The sequence below is a fragment of the Diospyros lotus genome, chromosome 8, assembly GCF_014633365.1.
Source record: "Diospyros lotus cultivar Yz01 chromosome 8, ASM1463336v1, whole genome shotgun sequence".
NCBI classification, from domain to species: Eukaryota; Viridiplantae; Streptophyta; class Magnoliopsida; order Ericales; family Ebenaceae; genus Diospyros; species Diospyros lotus.
Window position 1 is genome coordinate 36,221,474 of NC_068345.1, and position 27,901 is coordinate 36,249,374.

Genomic DNA, 27,901 nt, shown 5'->3' on the forward strand with positions numbered 1-27,901 from the left:
GAAGAACACGAGGAGAGGGTTAAGAGCTTGCCTTTACATGGCCGTTTCTTGCCTTTTTTGCACTCCCGCTACGAAGTAAAACATTTAATAGCGATTAATAAAACCCTGACTCGCATTAATTAAATCTAACCGTGTAATATAAATAATTTAACCGCCTAAAATCTCACGTAGGGGCACCTCAAATAAAATCTCAATAAATCTCATATTTATTTTAAATTAAATAATACCAATAACCTCCTCAATTTATATATATAATTAATACGTGATATCAAAACGAGTTAAGGGAAGGCGAGGGGATCATAAAATGGAAAGAAATCGCAAGGGTAGATGAGAGCTTGCCTGTATCTAGTCGTTTACAGCATTTTTACGCTTAAATGCCACTAAAATAATACACGTTGTAAAATAGAATAACTCCCAAAATTAACAAAATTGAACCTAAAATGAAATTTCAACCACATAGAATGATTGTTACATATTTATTTACTTACCTGATTAATTAAACCGCGATTAAACATAGTTTAATCTTCAAATTTTCTTCAAAAATTGGCCCTTGCGCGCGCTGCTTCTTCTTCATTTTTTCCCTCAATTTCCATTCTGTTCTGTGCGCGAAATCAGCTCGAATTGGGCCTTAAAACGGGCAAAAATAGGTGGCCAGAACGCGACCACGTGGCAGCCTGTGGACTGCGCTGGGAGGCCACCACCTCAGGGCCGAAACGTTCGGCCTTCCCCTGGCCGATTAAAATTGGCAAAATCTCTCAACCTCGAGCGCGCCCACGCGGATTCGATCTCGCGTCCAGCCGCCCACCGTCCTCGCGCGCGACCGCCAGCGTCCACGCTCGCCTTCAACATATAAGGGCCTTTTATTAAATTTAAGGTGATTTGCAGCCACTTTCGCAAATCATGTTTCAGCACCCCTAATTTTCCTTAATTACACACACACCCCGGACTCCAATTTCCTTTATTGCACTTACACTCGAAAACTTTCAAAAATCCACTAAATTAATTTAATTTTCTTATTTCCATAAATACTCTCAATTAAATAATTATTTTATCAAAATAACATAAATAAATATTTTTTTTAAATCTCCAAATACCCAAATAAATTAATATTTCTTTTAAACCCCCAAATACAATAAATAATAATGATTAGTCATTCCCAAATAATTTAATTAATTACCCTTAATTCCCTATTTTCCTCAAAACCACATAAATAAATTATTTCTCTTAAATTCCCAAATATTCACTAATGTCTTCAAACACCAAATTAATATTCATTATTTATTTCTCAATTTCCGGGATATTACAGCCTCTGCCATGTTAAACCGACCATAGCCTTATGCATCGCCATGGCTGTCAATCTTTATTACTCTACCATAGCTGTCGTTTCTTGCCCTCGCCATGGCAGTAGAAGTTGCTTGGCCATCGATATCATCAAGCCTTGAGAAGGAAGGGAATGGAAGGGAATAGAGGAGAAATGAGAGAAGAGACGAGATAGAGAAAGAGAAAAGAGATACGTGTGCGAGATTAAGGGAGATGGGGTGTTTTTCGCATTTTAATGTTTTTAGCATATTTTGGTTGAAAACACTCAAAACAACATTTTCTTTACGAGATTTTTTCTTATTTTCAAAAATGTGCTTTTGAAAATAGTAAAATAAACGCGTTTTCAGTATTTTGAAAAACTGAAAACTCAAAACGGGTTGAAAACAGTAAAAAGAATACAACCTAAACTATTGGTTATGAATTCCATTGAGTCATTGTCAATATTTTTGAAACTTATTTTTTATTTAATTTTTTACATAATTTAAGTTAATTAAATATTGATAAATTACGTACAAGACCTCTAAGATTTGGTACAATGTTAGAGATACCACAACATTTGAGAAATGGCAAAATAGCCTCGCATAATAACTTTACAACTCTAGTTATATTTTCCCCTATTATTATAAGAATTATTATTATAACTAAAATACTTTTGTATTTTTATTTTATTTTCCTTTTATCCTTTCTTCTATTTGGTGAATTGGTCCAAATTTGACACCATCATTTTTTTTTTCTATCTGGTTTGACAATCAAATCCAAACTAGTTCTATATATGAAGATAAAGAAAGAGAATGAAAAAATGTGCGAATATTTTTCTCATGTTAATTTTTAACGTCTATAAAGTAACAGTTAGGAAAAAAAAGTAGTTGAAGTTATAGAGTAAGGGGAGATCTTTGTTATTTTTTAAATGTAAAGAATGTTCCTATATTTTTATGAAATCTTAGGAGTGTTCAGTCTAATTTACCTATTAAATAAAGATTAAGGATAATTTTAACTTAATTTGATTTAATTAATGTAGTTTCGGAGATGGTATTATGGCCATTTCAAGAAAATTTAAGGACCAATTTAGTGAAAAATAAATTTAGAAGATGCTGGAGATGAAGGGATTACTCTTACTAGTTCAACAAATTTAAAAGACTAATTTAACAAAATAGAAAATTTAAAAAATGGCTGCACCAAAAAACTCGTAATTCAAGAAATGTACATGTCATTTGCATTGGACAAATAACAAATCCGTCAATGCACCTTCAAACTTATGGAAAATTCGCTTTTGAAGCAAAAAAAAAAAAAAGAAAAAAAAAAAAAAACAAAACCATGCAAACTATGAGCTCAAATGGAATCTACCAAATATGTAATGATTGAAGATAAATTTTGTGGAATAATTTTACATTGCCTGACGCTCTTACAGACGGACTTACCGAATGGGTCAAAATGACCCAATTGTCCTCGCCCACCTTCACTTTTCTCATCTCTCTCTTTTCCCATAGCTGTTTTGCAGAGCCCTCGTCTCCTTCCTCTTTATCTTCTCCGCGAGATCGTCGATCGTCGCGCCTTGCCTTGCTCGTCGCCGGGCCTCGCCTCACTCGTCGCCTTGCCGGTAAGGCGATGATGCTGGCGACGAGGTGACGAGTGAGGCGAGGCGCGGCGGTCAACGATCTCGCGGAGAAAATAGAGAGAAGGGAGGCGAGGGCTTTGCGCACAAATCCACCATGGGAGAAGGGAGAAATGAGCTAGGCTGTGTTTTGATCTTTTTAACTCTATTCTGTAAGTCTCTCTGTAAGACTGTCTCACCCTATAATATAACTCAATTTTGTGAGAGGCATGTAGGTACACTCAAATCCACATGCTCACGTATATTTGTGTTTTAGATTGTGATCTTGTCTTATTCATGGACCCTAAAGACAAACCAAACAAAGGTGCAGCAACACACTATCAAGAAATTTGGAGGCCTGGATCTCCAAGAAATAAAATGTATGAATATATGTAAATATGTACTAATAATTATGAGGTCTTGAATGGCAAAAGGAGTGGCGACCAAGATGACACAACAACCTACTCCATCAGCTACCAACTTGCTTGCATTCTTGTAACTGCATGATTAGGTGGAGGGAAGGACAATTGGAGCTGGAATTGTTTTTCATGTTTTCTTTTTTAAGTTTAATGTCGTAACTTTATTTGTTCAGTTTTAGTTCAGAGATTTAATAGGTGGCTCTATACATGCATCTTTACGTGGCTTACCCTTTATTTGTGAAAATTATTTTCAAAAATTTTATATTGTGTACTTATCAAGTTTCTTATTAATTAATATTCTACTTAATTAATTAAATTAAATTAAATTAGATGTGTTTAGTATGGAAATGAATAATAGATGATTCAAGAAATATCTTTTAGAATAAAAATAAGTGATAGATACGTTTAGAATGGAAGGTCGAGATATTTTGATGTATCATAACTGATAGATAATCTTAAATATGTTATTGACTATTTAATTACTCCATCTTTCTAATTGAAAGATATTGTCATTTTCTTATTCAATATCTTTATGTTCAATTCATTTTTCGTTGCTTTTACTTTTTACCTCTTGAACATAAGGAGGATATGTTTTGTCAAATCTAGAAAAAATTGGAATAAATTATCAAAAAACAAAAAATTCACATACTTTTGACAGTTTTATCAATTTTACACCAACCTTTAAAAATTATTAATTTTACATATAAATTTTCAAATTTTGTATCAATTATACAATATCATGATAAATTATCTAACAAAATAAAGTAACTATTAAAAAAGGCGTTCTGCAGCTTGATAGTAATCCCCATCAGGTAGATGATTTAAGCAGTCCATCCCAAGAACTTTTGCAAAACCAAAATTCCCTTATAAATCATCTAACAAAATACAGTTTTGTACAAAAGGGGCGATGGGTAGACTGATCCGCACGAAGCAATTGATGTAAGCAGTCCATCCCAAGATCTTCTCCCCAGTTTCCCATGATAAATCATCTAACAGGAGAGTTTCGATAAAAAGGCGACGTGCAGACTAAGAGTAATCTTGTTAAAGCAAATGATTTGAGCAGTCAATCCCAATATTTTCTCCAGGACCAGAATCCTCTTATAAATCATTTAACATAAAAAAATTATAAATATGTCTTAATGTATATATGCTGGAACCAAGAAGAGGGGAGAAATTGGGCTGCCCAGGTTTTAATTAAAAGTAGTTTCATGAGGCGCGCCTCTCACCTCAGCACCTCACCGTGCAAGACGAGGGCCTCGTTGAAATCGCCTCGCCTCAGCCTAGGCGAGGCACAGAACTGGCACCTTAAGGCGCCTTGCGCCTAGGCGCGCCTTTAACAACTATGTTAGTGGCTCACTCACTCTTGGCTTAACTGATTTTGTTCAATCGGTCATAGTTGTCAAAGGCACAAAGAGTTTTTGGGTCCTAGGCACGAGGTCAAGTGCAACCCTCAAGCATGCGAGGCGCACATTTATGCAAAATACTTATAAAATATTTGCAGTAATGGCTAGAATTTGCAACTGAATCAAACAATAATTTCAATTTGACTAATGGATTATTTCAAATTATCTCCAAACCAAAGAACTACAAAAGCCTACACAGAAACATCAAATTTGTAGCATTTGTCTTTGCCTGAACCTGTCAGGACCCTACAGTAGTTAGATAGTTAGTATGGATAGTTGTAATAGAAGACAGTAGGGTTAACAGTTAGTTGGTTGTAACAATAGGCTGTTAAATGGCAGTTAGGTGGTTTAGAGGAGCTGTCAATAATTGTTAGAGGAATAACCAATAGGCTGATTGTAAGCTGTGGTGGTAGCTATATTAAGCTACTAGGCTGTTGTTGTGGGGATATGAAAATATGAATTGAAACATTTGTTCTCCTCTCTCCCAAATTATCTCTCTCCCTCATGGACTTGTCTTCTCTTCCCTTGAGCCTCTCTTCCTATCTTTCCCTTCTGATTCTCTCTAATTTTCCCTTTCTTCTCTTCCATTTTTCCCACTCTTTCTCCAATTCTTCCCTAATTCTTCCTACAATTGGCCATAATTTCTCTGTTGGAACCCTAGGGTCACGACAGAACCATACTTGGATTAGCGAAATGATAAAGTTCTGAGCAATCAAGTTGAAAAATACTACCAATACAATAGAAAAATTAAACACAAAACCCCCAGCAAAAAAAAAAGACGAAAACAAGTGTTCACTAAGGCTTTATATCAAACAGTTGGTAGTGGATGCACATTCGAATTGCTCAAGTACATGTAAGCAAAGATCAATGGAAGATAAATAATAGCACATGCCAAAGTAGATCCAGAAAGCAAATCAAGAACAAGAAAAACAAAAAGAACGATGAAATAAAAAGAAAGTACAAAAAAAATTAGAGATCGAAGAAACACCAATTTGGATTGTTTCACTCTCCTTTCGAGGAAACGGATCGAAATTATCCAATAAAAATCCCTTTCTTCCTTGCTGAGAATACCTTCGGAACAAAGTGAGAAGCTTGACTGATGGAGCGTCGCGGAGATTTTCGCCGGCTAGAATCAATAAGATTGAGCAAAGGAGGGAATTAGGGCTCAAGAAAGGCTGAAAGGGATTTGAATGGAGATGCTATTTATACATGAATGAATTGCGCGGTTCATTGTACATTCATTGAATATAATTTCATAATGACATTATTGAGTGTACAAAAGCGTTTGCACCACATGGATCTGCTCCAGACCCGACTCATTCGGGTATAAGAACACATGGATGTTTTGAACTTATATTGTTTGCGGGGAGCCCAACGGGCCAGATCGTGCAGGAAATGAAGCCCAAACCCTAGTCGAGCAGTGAAACTGTTCAAGTTCACAGCACACCCGGTGCGCACGTTAGAGGTTTGCAGTTCCGGTGTTTCCCTGTAAGTAGTCTCTCTTAGGCTCTGGAAGTTCAGCGTTGGGGAGATCCGGAAGTCGAGAGGAACGGAAAGGCATGGCGGTGGCTGCACCAGACTTGTTGTTCGGTCTGAGGAACAACTTCTACCTGGGAGCGTACCAGGCCGCCATCAACAACAGCGACGTCCCTAACCTCTCTCCTGAAGAAGCCGTCGAGAGGGACTCTCTCGTTTTCAGATCTTACATTGCCCTCGGCAGCCACCAGGTTCTCTCTCTCTCTCTCTCTCTCTCTCTCTCCAATTACCAATTTGATTTTGTGTTTCGGCATGAATCTGAGCTCGTAACGATTTTCTTCTTCAAAATTTTGAGCATTTCAGCTTGTGATCAGCGAGATCGATTCGTCAGCCCCGACGCCTCTCCAGGCTGTCAAATTGCTCGCCTTATACCTCTCCGCTCCTGATAACAAGGTTATTACCTTTCCCTTTTATGGATTTTGGCTAGATCTATATACCTTGCTGTTTATTTCTGGATTTGTAGGCATTATCCTGTTAGAATTAAGATCTGAGTTCGACTTACGATGTTTATGTCTTCTCTTTCTTCTTGATGCTGTTTGGTAACCGGGAAAAGGGTCAACAAAATGACCTAAAATTCTTCTAGATCGTTATCTTGTTTTTCTAGTGATTAATTAATAACGTAACTTATATGTATCTTAGAAAATCGTGATTTAGTTTGCAATCTTTTCCATGATTTTTCCTTTCTCTGCAAAAGGCCTGTATGGTTTTGTTTGTGCTTGTATGTGTCCTGCTTTCGTTCAATGAAAGTGATATTTTTTCGAAAAAAAAAAGGTTTATGTCAATATGAGAAGTAGATCTTGGAGATCATCTTTCTTTGGGTTCTGTTTGTTTTTAATTCTATTTGTGCTGAAGAAAAATGATCATTCCCTTAAGAGTTCCAGATCTAATTATTTCACTGAGTTAACCGAGTTTCCTTTGATTTGGAATACAAAAAGAAAAATTAGACAAAGAGAAAAGGGGAGGGGGAGTTAATTTTTGAGCAATCTCATGTAGGGATCTGGTGCCATTGGCTTTCAACTTGATATTGGTATTGCACTTGAATTCTGCAGGAATCTACAATTTCAAGTTTACATGAATTGTTGGGAGATCCAGCCATCGGAAACAATCCCATCCTACGTCTTATTGCTGGGATTATTTTCATGCATGAACAGGACTATAATGAAGCTTTGAAACATACCAATGTTGGAGGAACCTTGGAGCTGTGAGTATTCCTTTCATCTAAAACCAAAGTTCTTGAGAATATTATTTATCTAAAAATGTTTTTGAGGTAGTTTGACATGTGTATTGGTGGATCCTATATGGAGATATGATTAATTGGGTGCTTTAAATATGGTCATCATAGAATAATAGATAGTGTACCAAAAGTTTGGTTAGTGTTGTTGTTAATGTTATCGTGGATGTATTTTACTATTTTTGATAAGAACAATGTCTTAGACTCTTAAGACATGGTTGCCAAATTTCATCAATTTTGTGTGAGACCTTTTCATTCTAAGGTCTATTTGGTATTTTGACCTTTTCATTAATCTTTAACTACTCTTGGGTATTTTCATAAACTTCAAAGTCTTAACTCAAGCTACGTTCACGTTTGAGCTCATTTCTTGTTTTTGTTTCTTTAATATCCACAGCTCAAATCTATTAGTCAACTCTATCACTCAAATATACACACATATGTCTACATGTATTAAATGTTTATACATGTAAATGGAAAATTGAAATCAATTCCCTGTTTCTCTTGTGAATCATGAATCTTTTACTAATAATCAACTTAACCAAAGTTACCAAGCAAAAGGAAGTGCAAGTGCTACGTGATCTGGAGTGGTAAACTTTCACCTCCAGAGATTTGCGTAGATAGATCCACAAGTACTTGTGAATATAGTAACACAAACAACATATTAAGCAAAGGTGAAGTTATAAGGTATGTGAACAGAGGGGGACATGAAAAGCAACGCTAGATTTGAACCTTTAAAATTACAAAGTGTCAGTGAGGGGATATACTTTTGGAGGCTTAAAGTGCAGAAAAATGTAAGAAATAGGAAAAATAGAACTCTGGTGGGCTGTCAAAGGTTCTTTGGGAAGTCACTCAATGGCAAACACCTTCAACAGGAAGTTGATTTTGCAGCCTGCAAATCTTCTGTCATTTCTTATAGCCTTAGGAACTGACATAAAAAGAAAAGGAAAAATGACACAATTGTGTGGACTTTATGTGCTGGGGTTGGTTTCTGGTTGTTAAGAGGCAGTCATTAACAAGTCATGCAAAGGACCTCTTTATCAGGCTGATTCACGTGTAGAAATTAGATTACTTGGCTAGACCTCCAAATGTATTGTCTCTGTCAAATTAGCTAAGTAGGTTATTGCCTCAATTTCTTTCTTTTTTTTTCTGTAAATTATTGCCTCAATTTTATGTCTGAGTTCTCAGCAATGAGTTTATGATGTTAAAGTTGGAATATGCAGCAGTAACAAGTTTGAAGCTTGTGAAACTGATAATTGCTTTTTGTAAGACTTTTGGAGGATGATTGTTCTATCACTAAATCTTTTACATCCTGTACAATTGTTTGTTTATTTAATCGTTGTCTAAAAAGAAAGAAGGTTTCTAAGTTGGCGGTTCTATGTTGAATGCTAGTACGGAATCAGAACTCATTGAATGCTTTCATAAGCATGTCGTTAAGATGGTTTAAACATGTGAGAAAAAGACTGATAGATACAAAGCTATTGGATACAATGGAGGAAGTTTGTAGTAAAAGAGTGAGAGGAAGAACAGGGAAAACATGACATGGGATATAATGGCTTAACAGATAATGCGGTTATGGAAAGAGATAGTTGGAGATCTAGAATTCATGTAGCTGATCCTCCTAGCAGGATTAAGGCTTGTGATTGTTGTTGTTGTTGTAATTCTTTTTCACTACAGGACAAACGCGTGGGAGACACTAGCCTCCATCATTTGACTTGTACGCCCATCAGTTAAATGCTTAAAATCACATTATAAGTATTACAAAATGAGTAAAAAGTAAATTATTGTATAAAATCAATGTAGATTTACATTTACTAGTCTTCCATTTCCTTACTTTTTGAATTTTAAGAATCTTAATTCACAGAACTTTTTATTATAAGGGTTTTCTAGAATATATATTAAGATTTTTCTGTCACAATTTCTGTTATGTATAAGGTGAGTTATTTTTATATATACATATTAAATATATAAGTTGCTATTTGATGTGCCCCTGCCATGTCATGATCTAATTCTTTTTGAAAGTCGCCATTTATGCATATTTATGTCATGTTTTGTCTCTTGTCTTTTTGTCCCACGTCTGTATCCATGCTTCTTAGGTATATGTAGCATAATGTGGTTCCACTTCACAATCTTGCATCAGATTCTTGTTTGATTGTTTGAAGTCTGTGTAGTGTGAATCGTGACCTCTGCCTTCAACTGCAAATGTGAGGATCATTTGATAAACTTGATGTGAGTAATACCTCCTCAGTATCTAAAGTGTGTTATGGATTTATGCTTTTGCAGGCATGCACTGAATGTCCAAATATTCCTTAAAATGCACAGATCAGATTATGCAGAGAAACAATTGAGGATCATGCAACAGATTGATGAGGATCACACACTTACTCAACTTGGAAGTGCATGGCTAAACTTGGCTGTGGTACCATTCCCACTTTCTTATTCTCCATTGTTCTTATCAGAAAATGGATTCTATATCTTTCTCTTAATCTATGTTCTACAAACCAGGGTGGCTCCAAGGTACAGGAAGCATATCTTATCTTTCAAGATTTCTCCGAGAAGTATCAGATGACAAGCTTGGTCCTGAATGGGAAGGCAGTTTGCTGTATGCACATGGGAAATTTTGACGAAGCTGAGACACTATTGCTTGAAGCACTGAACAAGGCAGGTTCTTTGCTTGGTGTTCCTTCATTGAGGTTATTCAATTTGAGATGTTGTTTGACATTGTTGATGACATGCTAAAAATGCTCGCTTCCATTGTTTTTAACCACATTAATTTTGGACTGAATACATTTCTCTCCTGTTATTTTTACCCTTCTAATTCTCCAAAGACCCTTTGACACCATGCAAAGCCGCTAAAAGTAAAACTGAATATATTATTCTTCTACAAGTAATTATATCACAGCCAAGGGGTTGTAAATCTTGTACAAGCAGAAACAAAAACCAAGAACTATAAAAAAAAGAAAAAAGAAAGAGGCTAAAGGAGGTCTTGTTCAAGAAAGGAGAGGAAATGAAAATTGTCCCTTAAAACAAAACAGAATGCCCAAATCCCAATGCCTTTGAAAGCTGTCACCAAGACAGACGCATTTGTTCTATTGCAATTTTGTGTATCTAATTGATAATGAGTGGAATGATCATTAACCTCTTAGATCTTAGATTGAAGGAAAAAGGAACATCACTATTGAAACTTGACTTCCCACTAAATGTTCTTATGCTCTGTGACCTGGAGTTTCAATGACCACTTCAGCTATATATTTATCTTCATTTTATCTAACATTGAGCTGCATTATAATTGATGCAGGATGCAAAGGATCCTGAAACACTAGCTAATCTGGTTGTATGCAGTCTTCACCTTGGCAAACCTTCTTCACGCTACCTTAAGTAAGTTACATGTTCAACAAAGCTATAGGAATTTTTTTTTTCATCTCTTTGCATATATTGTTTAATTGGATAGACAAACTGCATTTTAGAAATTAAAACAATTCTGAACATACGAGTGTAGAGTAGTTTAGTGAAGCATATAAAACAGTGTTTGTTTGTTGGCTTTGTTTGCTTTCAAGTCACTAAGCCTCGTAAAATGAAAGCCAATCTCTTTGGATATCTTACCTTGTTTTGGCTTAAGTTCTCTTTTCTCTTCCATTATCTGGGTCTCATACTTAACATGGATTTTTTGGTTAAGACCATCTTAAAATTATTGTAAGATGGTACAATGCGCAACATTGGGTGTGCCCTACCAGCAGCAGTCCGCTGTTTGTCTGGTTGAGCTTTCCACATCTTTCACTTTTCATGCCTTTGTTCATGAAAAAGCTTCTTGATGCAAATACTTGTAATTTTTATGATTTCTTGTTTCTCCATTTTCCAATCATCAATTGGATTAAAATTGGGATTCTTGCTGAGAATAACGTTACTACCGCATTTCACTACTTTATATGCCCATATTTCTTGATTGCCGCCCGCCACCTTCACCAGTCTCATTTACTTGCTTGTTAATATCTGTTGCACCAAACCTTGGTGTTATCATCTTCATCACCATCTCTAAGCAGCTCTCGTGTTTTCTGAGAAATCCATAATTTACCCAAGATGAATTTATGATATGGTCTACTCAAGTACATGAATTGATTGAATTTCAACTCAACCATTCATCTGTCTATGGAGGAAATACTTGACTGTGCCAGGTCTCCTTGCTTTACATTCAAGCATATAGGACTTTTTTTTTTTTTGCTAAGTAAAACTTTCCTGATTTACTATCTGGGAAAGCTTACGGAGGAGTAGATCTTGTTTGCTTTGTGACAAGCTACAAAGCAGGGTCCCCCAATGAAAAAAAAATGAAACAGGGATTTAATACTGAAAATCCCTGGACAGTAGAATAGACATTACTAGGTACGCTAGTTATGAAGAGAACACCCAGTACGGCTCTCCTAAGTTTTTACTTCCTTGTCTTCCTGGTTTTGAGTTTTAATTTTGCCGAGAGAGGAGGACAGGGAAAGAATTAAAAGCAAAATAAAAATTTCCCCAAAAAATTGCTTGGTGGTCTGTGCCAGGTGTGATACACCCGATATCTCAAGATTTCACCCGAAACCGGCTGGTGCCATCGGAATTTGGACCGAAATGGTTCATAGCAAATTTAGTATTGTTTTGTGATTGTTAATTACTCTTAGAACCTCACCAAAAAAAGTGCAAATCCTGTGTGTTTATGTTGATTACTTAATTTTGAAATATTATAATTTTGTTAGTTTATGTTAAAATAGTTATTAAGGAAAATTTGTTTTTTCTAAATAAATACATGTTTTGGCAAATTTGTTATTTTGTTTAGATCACCTATATTTCTTGTAGGTTATGGTATTTTTATTGAAAATTTTATTATGTTTATATATTTTTATGATTTACATTTTTAATTTAAAATAAATTCGAACGGTACATTGTCCGGCATTAACAGCTATGCTTTATTTAAGGAAAAATGTTATTTGTATTCCTTGGATTACACAATGCATCTAAAATGATAAAAATACACTTGCTCATTTTACAAAATTGCAAAGTCTTTCCTTGTTCTTCCTCTCTCTCCTCACCCAGCAATACCATGGCCACATGCTCTCTCCTCTCTCCCCCTTCCCATGGCTGCCTCCAGCAATCACCCGGTGCCTCTAACAATCACGAGGTGAAGGTGACAAGGGGATGGAGGCACTAAGCGATTGTTGGAGGCGGCCATGGAAGGGGTGAGAGAGGAGAGGGCAAGCGGCCATGGGTTGTTGGGTGGGGGAAGTAAATTTGTAGAGAGGAGAGGAGTATTTTCAACATTTTAACATGTGCGTATAGCCCTTCCTGTACCCAAGGAGTACAAGTAGCATGGTTCTTATTTAAGTAGTTGTTTTGAGGGTAGCCGTACTCCTTGAGTAATTGCTGCTGCTGTTTTGCGCTTTATCTCTGGAATGCCACAAGCTTGGCAGGTTCTAACAATTGTTTGGTTCTATTTGATCTTTATTATTATGCAGTCAGCTAAAGTTGTCTCATCCAGACCACATGCTTGTGAAACGCGCATCATCAGCAGAAGAGAGTTTTGACAGAGCAGTCCAAACAACTGCTTGAAGGAGACAAGACAGCCTGTAGTGGTTGGTATGTTAAGAGGGCACTGATAATGCAATAAATCTCAGATCCTATTTCTCTGCCTTAGTTTTGTAGCCTACAAGAACAATATATATATGAACTGAAGCGGCTAAAGTGTTATCGTTTGGGTAGAGAACTATATAAATTTGTGAGTCTGTTGTTGGTGTTGAAGAAAAACATTGATTTTACGCTGGACGTGTATCAGTTTCAGTAGAGATGATGATGATGTATACTACCCTCTACTAGTACTAGGAAGCATCCTTTTCCTGTTGTTTAAACTAGTGTTGATTTTACTTGTTTGAAATTTTGTTGCTCCTTTAGGCTTTTTTTTTTTTTTTTTTTTTGGGGGGGGGGGGGGGGGGTTGTCTTCTGCCCCCCCTTTTTTTTTGGTTTTGATTGATGTTAGCAGCAGATTTCCGGGGGGGGGGGGGGGGGGGTCTTCTGCCCCCTTTTTTTTTGGTTTTGATTGATGTTAGCAGCAGATTTCAACCCAAGCACTTTCTCTAAAATTTTTGCAATCATTATTTATATTTATCACAGTCATTATCTAAATTCTTCATCTCATTATATCTTCTCCTCTTAAAAAAGTTAAGACCTACTACTTCGAGAGATGCTTTAGAAGTTACCCATGGTTACATAACAACATACCCAGTCGTATTTCACTTGAAACCCAGCTGTATTTTTTGGGTGTTGGAACTCAAATTCAATAGCTTGGGAAATTGGAATTAAAAAAAAATTTTATAAAACTGAATGGGCCTTAATTTTCTAAGCTACTGAATTTGAGTTCCAATGCCCAATTTGTATTCCTGAAAAGTAGAAACTGAAATTCAATAACACTTTTTTATTCAATAGGAGGAATAAAAAGGGAAAGCTGGTAGAGTAAACCCTTGACAATACGATCTAACATCTGATTCTAAGCCACTCATGTCTCAGCCAATGTTAAGAAAAACTCAAATAAATTACAGATGTACATCTAACTAGACCAAATATACGAGTAAACCTGATCTCACTCACCACATATTTGAGTAAAAAATTACAATCAGTTCAACATACAAGGACACAATATGAGAAACTCAAATATTGAAAGTTAATCAAAATTTCAAAAACCACCATTCACTCACAGTTTGGTTCTTCCTTTTCACGAAACAATAGGCAAATTTCAAAATGGAAGAAACACTTGTCCCAAGTATGTAATGCAATTCAGTTCCAACATAAACCTATTCTCCAGCAAAGAGAAAGAAAGACGCCAAAGATCTTGATTGCATCACACGTTAAGCAAAGGATGCAGAGCTTGCTAACTTGTCAATCTCTCAACCAGGATTTTATTAATCTCTCAAAGTAATATTTATGGAAAAACTAGCAACAAGACTTTGAAATAGCAATCTAGCAACTCTGTCCACTCTTATAATAATCAATCAAAATTCTTAACTTAGATTGTTTGAAGCCTTATCAATATGCAATTAGACCTTCCAAACAAGTATTAGGATCACAAGAAGAAGAATAATCCAGCTATTTTAACATACAATCAACAAATTTAAAAAAAAAAAAAAAAAAAAGAGCAAAACTAACAGTTTGCCTTCAACAACTAGTTAGATGCATACATATAACAAAAAGCTGTGGGGTGCAGAAGAATACATTTTCCATTTTTAGTTCCTTTTTCTTAATCCTGTTTTGCATATAATTAGATCACCGTCGGTTTCCCAATGATTTTTTTCTCTTTTCAAGCATTCAAATTACCCCTTAACTGCTACAAATATCACTGGTAAACTTTTGCAGAATTTTGTTGACACTCCACATTCCCATCAATTTTGATGTAAAGCTTCGATCCAGATTTAAAGCATGTGACCAGAGAAACATTCAGTACGGGACTATTTGGGTAACCATGTACCTGAAATATAATGTTCGGTTTTTATAGAACGCGCGCCCACGGGCACACAAACAAACTAAACTAAACTGAAACTGAGCACAAGAAAAGTGACAACAAAATCAAACTGAGTATTCTGCTATTCCTACAATGAGCTAATCACACATATTTTCACATCATCTAACATTGGAAAATTCAGGATAGTGATCACAAGAAAATAAAAGTATATAAGAAGGAAAAACACTATCCCAAATAAAATATTATCACATGCCGTTAGAACATTTGGATTTAAAAGAATCAAATGTATACTCATCAAATTTCAACTTACCTTGGTAGGCATCCACCACTTCCGGAACCTCTTCCATGTACTTAGTCACATACTTATCTTCAAAGTCCTTGTCACTAATACAGACCAAACTGAGAACCGATACATTCTTACGAACCTTGTTTCTTGCCACTAATGCTTGCAAAACTGAACATCTTGGGATAACTCTCTTTTCCAAGTTATATAGCAGAATGCCTGGCCTTGCTGATATCTGCGTCGGGCTCCAGTGAAATTTTTTAGTGAAGAACTGCACTGCTGCTCTTATTTTTTCCTTTGATATCTCCATTGACGTGGGTTGCTTCTTGAACATAGAGAGGACCTCTTGGTCAGAGAAACCCAAACTTCCATAAAACTTGAGTTTCTTCTCCCAGGTCTTTTCAGTGTGAGATGCCATGGCAATGATTGCACTTATAAAGTGTGACAACGAGGAATCAAAACCGATATCCATTACCTCGTTAACAATCTTATTGAACCGACTAGGCTTTACTTCTCCTAACACCCTGGTAAATCTTGATATACTCATCAATTTTTTAATATTGCGAAAGCCGATATCTTGTAATGCTGACAAATTGGGTGCCATATTATCCGAGACATTGTATTTGAAAATTAATGGGTGACGTTTGATGAAATAAACCGCACACTGTTCACCACCCAGCAAAGTTCTGAGAAAATCAAATAAGGGGATAATGTGATTCTTCAAGTTTCGATTTAGTAAAGGTGGATGTGAAGTGATCATTTTCACAACATCGGTTTCAGACAGACCAACTGAACGAAGAAAATCAATCTTAGGCTTGAGGCATTTATTAGAATCGTAAGAGAGAATCTCAGGAACCAAGGAAACTATTCTCTTGATTCCGGTTTGGGGAAACCCAGTACTCTCCAACAGTTTGAGAACCAACTTAGGTCCCTCTGAGGATCCACGGCCAACAAGTAACGGCTTGGCCTTGGCCAGGCCCCCGACAGTCAAGGGAGCCTCCTGCTGGTCATCTGTAGAAGAGGCAGTGACGACTCTGCTGCTGCTACCACTACCAATATTTCTACTACGACCATTGCTAAAAGTAGAGAATGATTTAATAGATTGTATATCCCTCTGAAAGTTCGAATAGTTTCGGAAGGGAGCTGAATCTCTAACCCTACCGAATACGATTTGGGCGGTTAATGAGATGTACTTGGAAAGTAAACGACGCATTGCATTCTTCGAAATTCAATAACTAGGAAGAAAGAAGGCGAGCGATGATTAGAAGTGGATAGCTTACAGCTTTTTCAAGCACAATCTGGAAGACTCATCAGTCTCAGAGAATCAGCCATGGATGGAGCTCGCAGCTTCGAGAAGAAATGGAACGGAGACCGGTTCAATAGAGAAATCTACGAAAAGCGAATTCTAAGGACAAACCCTAGATGTTATCTTTGAAGAGATTCAATAATGGAAAGAAATAGAATAGCATGAAATATATATATATATATATATATATAAAATAGCAAAAGGTCTTTTTTTTGTTCGGAGCCACTGTTTTTGAGTTATCTCTATTTTTATGCTTCTATTTATTTAGAAAAATAAAAAAATATATTTATTTATATCAAATATGAAATTAATTTTAAATTTTAAAAAACAAGACTATATGTTTAAAATTATACAATAGAAAAGAAGTAAAAATTGACAATAAAAAAGAAAAATGAATGACAATTTGATAAAGAAAGAAGTCGTCGTCGTCATAGTGATGGAAGGAAGCACGTTTGTGCTTGTCAAGAGATGAGGACGACAAGAAAAAAAGAAGAGGGCGACAAGAATGACTATGAATGAAATTCTAAAAAAATGATAAGTAAAATGAAAAAAGAAATATTATTATTAATATTTAAAATGGGGTTCAAATTAAAAAAAAAGTGTTTTTTTATTTTAAACATGCTTAAGATGTTTTATAAAGTTTAATACAATTTCAAAAAATAAAAAAATTGTTTTATATTCTCTAATTTAAAGAATTTAAACATAATTTCTAATTTTCTATCACATAGGAGATATTTTTTGAAAAACTAGTATAACTTTTCACAAGTAAAATAGTTTTTATATTTTTTGAATCAATTCTTTATGATTTTTTTGAATAATAACTTTAATGAAAACTTACATAAAACAAAACTTGTTGTATAAAATTTCTAAATTTCAATATCTCTACCTTTGCCACTTAACTAAAACTTCGTTTACTTATAATAGAACATTAGTTTGTTATTTTTATATTTTTTAAAATATATAATAATTTATTTTTTAATCATATTTTTTATATGGAGTCATGAATTGAAAGTTCTAATGAATAAATCAAAATTTTCAAAAAATTGAATTATATTTTTATAGAGTTATAATAAATTATAAGGTGATTTATTTTTAAATTTGAATACAATTTTTAATTTTATTAATTTAAGTGTTTTAATTTTTCATTTATTATCAATTACGTACTAACCGTTTGACTCCATTAAATTTAACTAATAATTATTAATGTGACTACCCGTCTACCTACCACGCAACGCAATCTCATTATATGATACTTGTACTTGCTTAAGCAACACAAAGCAAGACAAGACAAGTAAAGTGGGAGAGAAAGACAGAAGAGAAGAATTGAGAGAGTGTTGCTTTTTGGGTTTTCAGGTTTTGTGTTGGATTCCTAATTAGGAGAGTTCAGTAGACAAGGAATAATCTTGAAAAATAAAAAATACTTACTGACCTTACGTTTGCGGTTATGTTAGGAGTCGAAACTTATCTGTTGGATCCCTTGATTTACTTATTCTATTGAAATTGTGAAGCCAAACAGTTTAAGGCATTTGCGATGGTGCGTTAACTAAAAAAAAAGAGAGGGGGATTTCTATCGAGGGAAAATTCTAGAAAGCCCGACGAGCTTACCGAGCGGGTTACCGAAAGGGGGCAAAAAGACGATTTTGCCCCCACACCCTGCTCTCTCCCTTCCCCTCCCATGGATTGCCCCGCCCCTGCTCTGTGCGTCTCCCCTGTCATGGCCGCCGCCTCGCCTCGTCTCTGTCGCCTCTCTGCCATTCTCGCCTTGCCTCGTGACTGTCGACAAGATGAGGCGAGACGACGATGGCAAAGAGGCGACGGAGACGAGACGAGGTGGCGGCTATGGCAAGGGAGACACACAGAGGGACGGGGGCAAAATCGTTTTTTTGCCCTCTTTCTATGAGGGCCTCGATAGACCTATCGAGTCCTGTAGAACGACTCTTCTATCGAGTGTATGCATGCCACCTCTACCATGCATGCTCGCAGTTACTCTCAAATTGATGACGATGGAGGTGATTGGGAGGACAGGAAGGAAGGAGTGGGAGTAGGGCAATAAGAGGTGGCGGCCAGGCAAGGTGAAGAAGAAGAAGAAGAAGAAAAGGCCGGGGAAGTCGATGAACATGGGGAGGTGGCGGCTAGCCGTGACTGTGAGTGCAACCCATTATCTGTCTCCTTTGTTTCTGTTGCTTCTATTTTGTAAAGTATGTTTCGAAATGTTATTTTGTTCTTATATCTTATTACAGACCCTTTTTCATTTAATTCCCATTTTTATATATTCTAGTGGATGTATTAAAATATTTCTTTATTTTTTTTTAAATTTAAATTATATCAACACAAAAATGTCTTCTTGATAAGTAAACATCCTTCATAAGGCTGAGCTTAGAGTTCAGCTAAGCTCAAGTAAAATTTCCATTCTGAAACACCACCATTAATTTGTCATTTTTCAAATCCAAAATTTAAAAAAAAAAATCATTTTACTCTTGGATGGTATTGGGCTCTTTAGTTCATCAGAAATTGAATTTACAGTCTCCCACACAGCCACATAACAAGCTCAATGTGGGAGAGGAAAAAAGAGGAGTGAGCAGTGAAAATGGCTATACCTGACCGGTTTCTATTATTGATTGCTCAACTCATAAATCATAATAATTGTTTCAAATAATACACATACTATGCTGCTGCTTCCTACAACTCTAACCGACCCTTTCTAATTCAATAGCAATGGAAAAGAATATACTTCATCTTCATCTTAAACCCCCTACCCACCTCTGGTACTGGTAGTAACAGAAGAAACAGATATATGCTTGTGTCTGCTGTGCTGCGATTCGAATCAGTCTTAAACTTCTACTACGAACTAGCAGGTGCTGCTGCTGCAAAATCGCCTAAGAAGCCGCCATCGCTAGAGGGGGCATTCCATAACCATTCTTATGCGACTTCTGCCATCTCCACGCAATCTTCAAACTCTCTTGGAGATCGGTGTGTTGTGCAGTCCAGTTCAGCTCGAGCCTGATCTTTGTCGGGTCACTGTACACTTCAGCATAGTCACCGGGCCTACGGGACAGGAAATCAACATGGATGTCGATCCCTGTTGCCTTCTTACACGCCTCCACAAACTCCTTAACTGATCTACCTGAACACACAGTTATTCCGAAAAAACAAGCATGAGAAACAATTATTCAATGCAAGTACAATTCCATTTACGGACAGACAAAAGGCCGTATAACAGTTTACACACCTCTTCCAGTTCCAACATTGTAGATTCCAACTTTCCCAGGCTTTGCCTTCTGAAGAGCCTTCACATGAGCATCGACCAGATCGGTAACATCAATGTAATCCCGTATGCAAGTGCCATCTGGAGTTTTATAGTCAATTCCTCTAACCTGCATGACAACTCAGAGCAATGCAATTAGCCCATTTCAGAGCACAGCACACATTATCACCCATAAAATAACGAGGAGCTTTTAGACCGCCAAGCGCCAACCGCATTATCATTTTTTAGCACAAATAAGTTCTTTGTACAATACCCAATTTACTTGCAGAATATATACATATATATATATATATCTCAAATACCCAATTCAAGTAGCAAAAAAAAAAACCAATTCTATGTTTGAGCCCAAATTAAAGGGATCAATAAAAGCATTTGCCTCAAAAGTAATTATAGGGTTTAACATACCTTCAGCCCAGGAATAATTCCCCGAGCAGCATCAAAGCAAGCACCCGATATCCGTCCATGCTCCCGCAATTCTGGTCTGGGAGCTTCTCCTAATCTGCCCTCTGGATCCGAGCCAATCACATTGAAGTATCTAAAAGTAAGCATAGAGAGAAATCAGTACTGCACTTTCAAGGTCAGTGATAAAAGTATATAAAGAATGGACAGAACACAGCACCACAGATGGCTGTAGCCACCTGTGTTCAGACAAATCCCACATTCTCAAGTTCTATGTATGATTGGTCTTGGGTAGGTCCAATTGGATGCAAAAAGCTTGACATTAAATCACCACAACCAAGTGTTTGGCTCCATAATTGGGATTACTAAATAATAGTAACAGCTCTTGAGGCTAGTAAAAAAGAGAGGAGAATGCAAAGAGAACGCGCGCGCGCGTGAGAGAGAGAGAGAGAGAGAGAGAGGACAAAAATTTAACATACAATACCTGAATGATGGGCTCCTCAAATACAAATGCCACATCATCTCCCTCCCCCCATCCAAAAAGAAAAAGAAAAGGAAAAAGAAACAAAGAAAGAAGGGAAGGCAAAGAAATTTAATAGGAAAAATTAAAATGGAACTTCAAGTTCACAAATAGCTTCCTAGTGACGTATGCCTGGAGCAGAGACAGCAGAGTAAACCCTAACATATGGCTGGAACAGCTAATGATTTTCCCAAGTAAAGAAATAAGGGGTCCACAAACATGGACATTGGACAGCAAAAGCAATTACTTTGCTTCTGTGGAATAAGACCAACCCCTATCCAAGACAAACATGGACATTGGCCGATATGTCAACAAAGAGCACCTGTAGATTGCACAATGATTTATAGTCTATCTTTCAGGTATAAATAACATGGAAGTCCAAAAATAAGAAACCAAAAAAGAAGACAACAACGAACGAGATGAAGAAAAAGAAAAGAAAGAAATGCACTGTAATACTGTATGAAAGAATCTAACCAAAAAAAGAAAACAACACCAATGAGCCTCAATCCCATTATGTGGGGTCAGCTATATAAATTCTAGCTTTCCAACCATTTCTATAAATGGTCATATTTTTTGTAAGGTCATTATATCCCATGTTACCTCTAAGAGCTACTCACCAAGTTTTCTTTGGACTTTTTTTAACCCTTTCTTTTTTTAATTTCATTCTATCTACTAACCCTCATGTGCAAAGCGTGATTATTAGTCTTTTTCTCATATGTTCAAACCATCTAATCACCTCTCATTCACTTTATCTTGAATAGGTGCCAACTCTAATTAATCTTAATTAAAGATAATCTCATTTTTAATTCTATTTCTTTTATATGACTACACATTCACTGTAACATTCTTGTCTCAATTACTACATTCTGAACATATTGCTACTTAATTGTCTAAGCAATATATTAAAGAAGTCTTATAGTTGTCCAACAAACTTTCTTTGTAGCTTTAAAGGGATTTTAAGATCGCATAAAATGCTATCTGCATTTCTCCACTTTAACCATTCCAAGTTGATTCTGAGAGTAATATCTTCAATAATCTCTTAATTCTTTTTGAACAATAAATTGCAAATTTGGACATTGACCTTCTCTAACAATAACTTGATCTTCAAGCTTGCCACAACATTATTTACACTTTCATTCGTACTGAACTTACGTTTCATATATTTGGGTTTTGACCTACTCATGCTCCTCCATATCTCAAGTTCAATATTTATTGTTTTCTTTTGTCTCCCACCAAGGCACCTCTTCTTAGATGTACTTTTATCAGTTCATCCATCACTAAAACCCCAGTGCATAAAGTTAGTGTAATCCAGTTATAATTAAAAAGGTCTCATATGTCCACCATAACTCAAAAGACATGCTTCTGCTGGATAATAGATATCTTTAATATATAAACAGACTGAACCCATTTGTTTGGTAAAATCCTGCACAAAACTTGTACAGACTTTGTTAAAAAAAATTTTAGAGTCTATGAGCACTATGCAAATGCTTCTTTTTATCTTTGGAATTAGACATTTCAATAAATAGATAGTTTCATTTTTGAATTACCAGGCATAAAACCAAATTAGTTTTCAGAAACTATTACCAAAAAAATAAATAAATGAAGATTCAACAAAAATACAAAATACAAGTGCCACAACATATTATACCAAATGAAACCTGAAAAGTTACCACATGCACAAAAAGCTACCTTAAGATCATGACAGCCATGACTGAGTTCCTATGGAAGTCAAGAATTATATCTTCTGCCATCTTCTTGGCCTTTCCATATGGATTAATAGGCAACTGCATTCATGCAAGAGAAAGGGAGTCATTTTACAGTAATACATCTCTAAATTCATTAACCAAAATTCCAAATCTATAGCCTAAGAATTCCATTTCCAAAACCAAAAGACAAACTTTGAAGTTATGTTTCATATATGTACAAGCATATTTAGAAGTTCACCTGTGGTGTTTCTTCTGTTATTGGCATCTTTTCAGGCTCTCCATAAGTTGCACAAGTACTAGAATAGATCAATGTACCGACACCATGTGCTGCCATTGCCTCTAACACTACCAAAGTATTTGCAGTGATGTTGTGATAATACCTGTATTATCCAACGAACATTATCAACAAAGAGAGAGACAACAAAAAACAGGTTCAGCAAACAACATATTAACTAATGACAGGACAGCTTCAAACAGTGTCACAGAACAGAATCCAGCCACCTTCTAAATACTGGTTTTTGTCCAGAATCTATGCTTTTAAAGACTATTCATTTCCTTTATAATCCACCAGGTGGTGGTGACACCATCATTAAGTGCCTAAGAATAAAGAGAGCCACTAGCAAACAACCATCCATCTCCTTAAGCATATGGTTAGTTCTTCATCCCAAAGCATAATATATCTCCCCTTGACACCCAAAATTGCATTGGATCTTATTCACTTCATAGACGAAAACAAGAACTACATATTCATCAAAAATAGGACTAGACTTAAAATGGAAACAAAGGGATACAAACATATTCAAGAAACCTAGACCTCATGGGAGACCTTTGAATCTGGAAACCATATATCAAGACCATAAGCATTCCATCAATTTATCAACCTAATATATCCATTATACAAATAATTAATCGAAACCAAAACTGAAGTAATATGGTCGAAAGTGCAAGCCTTGTGAATGCCTGCTGATTAGCCCCTTTTTCAGATTTTTCATGCCCCATGAGCACCATATTAGCCACCTTGCCTTCCATCAAGGAAGTTGCAATCTGTCACTTCTCAATTTTTTAGGACCTGACCTGATTTTTCACCAAGACTATGTTCCATCTGATCACCTATATGAGGCTACACACCAAGGGAGCAGCATTTCCCTTTGTCATCCTTGCCTATTTTCAATCTGCAACTAGACAATCATGTTCATCTTAACCCATGCTCAGGCTGCAAATATTCAAGTGAAACCTAGTCTAAAATGCTTGATTATAACAGGCTCAACTGTGAATTCTAATAAAAGGATTTACACCAAGTGTGAAAATAACTTTGATATATATAGCTTCACAAGCATGGGAGGGCTATATTAGATTCTCAGTGTTTCTTTAGCTTTTTGCAGTCTATACATCCTGCCTATTTTAAGAATTTGATATGCATTGTAGTTTTAGCCATATATCCCATTAGATCAACTAGGCAACAGTTACCATCAAATGATTTAATGACGTCTAGAGTTTTTAAGTAACGCAAACAAGTTACCCTTGAGTCTACTAATAACAGCAACCAGTATTTTGAAATATATGCAAGCTTCTTTACCCTTCCTCCTCCAAATATCTTCAATAAGAGGCAAAATAATCAAAACAACTTGTTGCCAGTCTACTAATACAATTAATGACAAAATGCAACTAAAAATTATAGCAATTGGTTCAATATCTATGTGGAACTCAAGATCCAGATTATTTTTCTAATCATAGCAACAAGCAAAAAGAGTACCAGTTTAATTGATGTATAAAAAGGTCTAGGCTAGGCCAACCAACACTTACTTCAGTGGATCAATGGTGCTTTCTCCAACATATGCAACAGCAGCAAAATGAATAACAGCATCGAAAGCATTTTCTGAGAATATTTTATTCACCTAAACTTTTGATTAAGGAAACAAGGTGACCAGTCTCATTGCTAAAGTCAATATTGTAATAAAAATGAAAACATAGTTCACATAGAAATGCACTCAGGATACAGCTTTAGCATCCCCCAAGTCAGCATAAATAAACTGAAGCCTTCCAGGTTCTGGAAATGCTTCCTGCAGAACTTTGACCGCACCCAGGTTTCCTCGAGAGAGGTTATCCTGTTACATGGGAAACTGTTTACCTCAAATATCTAAAAAAACTAGCATGAGGGACTGAGTCAATCAGAGAAGGATAAATGTACATGCTGTGAAAGAGATATACCACTATAGTTACACGATATGAGTCCTTCAGAAGTCGTAAAGTAGCATGTGAACCAATATATCCAGCACCTCCCGTTACTAAGACATGAGTAACTCCAGATTCATGAAGAGAGAACTGAAGGAGAAAACAAGTAATGGTAAGTATAATATTAGGTGAAAAAACGATCCATGTTGCAGCTGAGAAGTCATTAAAAGAAAATTGGAGTATTGTATTATGCACAACAGCAACAGTTGTTCAATCAAGATTTCCATTCCTTTTTCCTAAGCCTTCTTCACAATTAAAGAAATAAAGGTTTCATTTCAAGATAGGAAAAAGGTCAAAATCATCAGCAAATTTCAAGTAACTCTTCTGGTGGCACACATTTAGTAAGAAATGAAGCAAAAGAAAAATAGAACAGAAAGTGCAACAAAATTAGAGTACAACCACTTGCAGCGGTATCAAAGAATATCCCCTTATTAGTTTTTTTTCCCCAATGCAAAACAGGTAATTTCATCCAATTTAGAACCATTGACACAAGATTTTACCCATAGCTACGAACCAAAAAGGAAGAGCAAACTGGAGGTTGCATTACCATTCTTTACTATTGCAAACTCTGTTAAATAGACAACAAAGGTATATACCTCGAGTTAATGTAAGATCAATGATGCTAGCACACCATCTTCTCCCTTTATTATTCAGTTTAACAAATTATACATAGACATAAGCAAGTGTGCATAGATTTTGACTGAAAAAGAAGCCAATACCCATTTAGCTCCTCTGCAGATGCAGCAGAAGTTGGACTGGAGCGGAAGTTGCAATGAGGATTCTTGTCGAGCATGGGAGGTAACAATTACACTAAATTTTAATGCACAATCTGCCTAACAAACATAAAAAGTGAACCATTCTTTCACAAATGCTAGACGAGTAAACTTCAAGGTATTAATGCAGAAAAGTGTGAACTGTGATCCAATCCTTCCCCCAAATTATTGATTTTGAAATCCACAAACAATAGTATTTATCTAGCCAAACAAAAAATCTTATACAACACCACTACTTAGGACCTCAGAACTGATAGGCCAAAAAGAAACAAAAAATCACAAGCAAATTATAATCACAGCATTGAGACTGTACTACAAATGAAAAACAAGACAAAATGAAGAAACACAATAGCAACCGCATTAAACATTTTATTTGTAAGCATTATAACCAACCATCCTTGAGAACAGTTTAACACGGTTCTAAATGAAGATACAATCATTTAAATAAAGGGATCAAGGAGTTACTGGGCTTGGGCCTGTAAAGCTTGAGGATTGTTTGAGCAAGAGAATGCATAATGCTGTAAGAGTAGCAGCTAAAAGAATTTTTCCAAAAAGGTTGCTCTTCTTCTTTGGGTCTGCATAATCCATACCTGCAGGTATAGAAAGTAAAAAGGCACAAAACCCCCATCAAAAGAACTCACATTTCATGCCTACTACGAAAGAAGAAATATATAAACTCTATGTAACAAAAACATAATTAAACTCTTTCACGTCTATGTAAATGTAAATACTCATACGTGTGTTTGCAAGGTAAAAAATCAATAAGTATATAATAAGACCCGAGATGTAGACAAAAAAACACATAAATCACTTCAAATGAAAAACTACTAGTGTTTCTTGCCAACTTAAAATATCAGAAACATTCTGAAAGGAACAATAGAATTCAACAATGAAAAAAAGAAGAAAAGAAACAAGACAGAAAATATGCAAAAGACAGAGAAAGGGGGAAAATTGATAAACTAAGAATTAATTGATTTATAATCTGATAATTAACATAAGAGAAAAGGGGACAAAAATAGAAAATGTATCTTCTACTACAGAGAAGAGGAGCAAACGTCATATAACTCAAGAAATAAAAGAAAATCTTACCTCCTAAAGACATGGATCTTGCTGTTCTTGACTGACTTCTCATCCTGTTGAAATTCAGCATTCGGAAAAATCTTACCTCACTTCAAAGATATAGATTTGTGTCAAATTTAAGGAGTAGGAGTCAATGATCAATTAAGAGCCCTCCTCACATACAAATTTTGATGCAATTTAGCTTAATCAGCCGCAGTCAATACAAATTTGCACAATCTGCGATGAGTAAAAAACACCAATCGTTAATCATCTCCACAAATGACCCACAAGATTATAAAAATTAAGAAAAGGGATTAGAAAACATGAGAAAAGGAAATTAAGAACATTGAAAGAAACTAAAACTAGACCCGGAGAGATGAATAGAAAGTTCAAATCAGCAAAGATGTCAACATTTTTGCGACCGAAGCCAACGTGAAGCCACGATCATCCAAAATCCAAAACCAAGAGTTTTAAGCATGATAACAAAAAGAAAATACTGGGAAGGTATATCCCGATAAAGAAGTTCAAATTCCAGGAGCAAACCTGCACATTGTCTATATCAACACAACACAGCATCAACAAAACCATAAAAAAATAAGGAAGAAAAGAAAATAAAATTCATAAAGACGACCATGCAAGCCCTAACAGAGAAGTAGAGACCTCTCAGAAACTGAACAGAATTAAGCCAATAGAAATATGCAAAAGTGTTACCAAAACAATTTGAATTTAAAGCCCCAGATGCGCCCGAAAGATACACACGAACAGATGAAAAGACAGACACACCGAAAAATTCAATTGCAATTAATAAAGGGTAGGTCCCCAGAAAGTACCAAACCTACAACCATAATACATATACGTGACGGATCACGAGATCTGTAAAAAGGGCAGCGAAATTGAAAACCCAATTCGGTGCCATTATAATGAACTTAAATGAAAGCTTCAACACATCATTCATTCAGCATTCGAGAAAATGAGAACAAACCACGATTGAGCTAGAAAAGCGAGGGAGAAAGAAGGCGTCAAGAGAGAAGAAGAAGAACGTACAGACGATGATGAGGCGGAGGAGGAGGGGGTGGCGTTGGAGATCACCTGATGATCTCTCGTACGTTTGAACTGTAAAAAACAAGGGGGGGGGGGGGGGGGAATCAAACCCTTTCCACCTCCCTATTATTGCTCATTCTATCATTTGACCATTTCAATTACTGGTTTTGTTCAGTGACTTCTCCACTTCTTCCTATACCCGTGACCTCTGTATACATACATATATATATATATATATATATACACGCTCTCTCGAGGGGTATAGCATAAATAAAATTTAATTTTTTAATGAGATAATATTTAATAATTATAGTTTTAATTTTTTAAATAAATTTTAATT

The 27,901-nt window shown here is 35.8% G+C and overlaps 3 protein-coding genes across 10 annotated transcripts; 1 reads left to right on the forward strand and 2 right to left on the reverse strand.

Moving 5' to 3' along the window:
* Positions 1-4,014: 4,014 nt before the first annotated feature.
* LOC127807775 (uncharacterized) lies at positions 4,015-16,710 on the reverse strand. 5 transcript variants are annotated; one of them, XR_008024800.1, is made up of 2 exons: positions 5,805-6,012; positions 4,015-4,409 (listed from the first exon to the last, which is right to left on the reverse strand). XR_008024800.1 is itself a non-coding variant. In XM_052345869.1 (2 exons), the coding sequence occupies exons 1-2, from the start codon at positions 16,471-16,473 to the stop codon at positions 4,372-4,374; spliced, it is 1,224 nt and encodes a 407-aa protein (XP_052201829.1). In that variant the 5' UTR covers positions 16,474-16,710; the 3' UTR covers positions 4,094-4,371. The 5 variants fall into 5 exon arrangements, 3 of the variants coding, with proteins under 3 accessions (XP_052201829.1, XP_052201828.1, XP_052201830.1); XR_008024799.1 differs by having other exon boundaries at positions 5,722-6,012; XM_052345869.1 differs by lacking the exon at positions 5,805-6,012 and adding an exon at positions 15,288-16,710 and having other exon boundaries at positions 4,094-4,409.
* LOC127807776 (coatomer subunit epsilon-1) lies at positions 6,237-13,409 on the forward strand. The gene is made up of 7 exons (XM_052345871.1): positions 6,237-6,460; positions 6,573-6,662; positions 7,319-7,470; positions 9,781-9,916; positions 10,003-10,158; positions 10,796-10,875; positions 12,984-13,409. The coding sequence occupies exons 1-7, from the start codon at positions 6,293-6,295 to the stop codon at positions 13,075-13,077; spliced, it is 876 nt and encodes a 291-aa protein (XP_052201831.1). The 5' UTR covers positions 6,237-6,292; the 3' UTR covers positions 13,078-13,409.
* A 2,431-nt stretch (positions 16,711-19,141) lies between the features above and the next one.
* Positions 19,142-27,759, reverse strand: LOC127808254 (UDP-arabinose 4-epimerase 1-like). Of its 4 annotated transcripts, none has more exons than XM_052346707.1 (12): positions 27,565-27,759; positions 26,704-26,757; positions 26,551-26,594; positions 25,927-26,051; positions 24,665-24,778; positions 24,454-24,561; positions 24,260-24,351; positions 22,695-22,836; positions 22,440-22,534; positions 20,237-20,366; positions 19,796-19,940; positions 19,142-19,690 (listed from the first exon to the last, which is right to left on the reverse strand). In XM_052346707.1, exons 3-12 carry the CDS (start codon positions 26,591-26,593, stop codon positions 19,443-19,445), a joined length of 1,242 nt encoding a protein of 413 aa, XP_052202667.1. In that variant the 5' UTR covers position 26,594; positions 26,704-26,757; positions 27,565-27,759; the 3' UTR covers positions 19,142-19,442. The 4 variants fall into 4 exon arrangements, with proteins under 4 accessions (XP_052202667.1, XP_052202668.1, XP_052202665.1 ...); XM_052346708.1 differs by lacking the exon at positions 27,565-27,759 and adding an exon at positions 27,064-27,081; XM_052346705.1 differs by having other exon boundaries at positions 26,551-26,757.
* Positions 27,760-27,901: the final 142 nt, after the last annotated feature.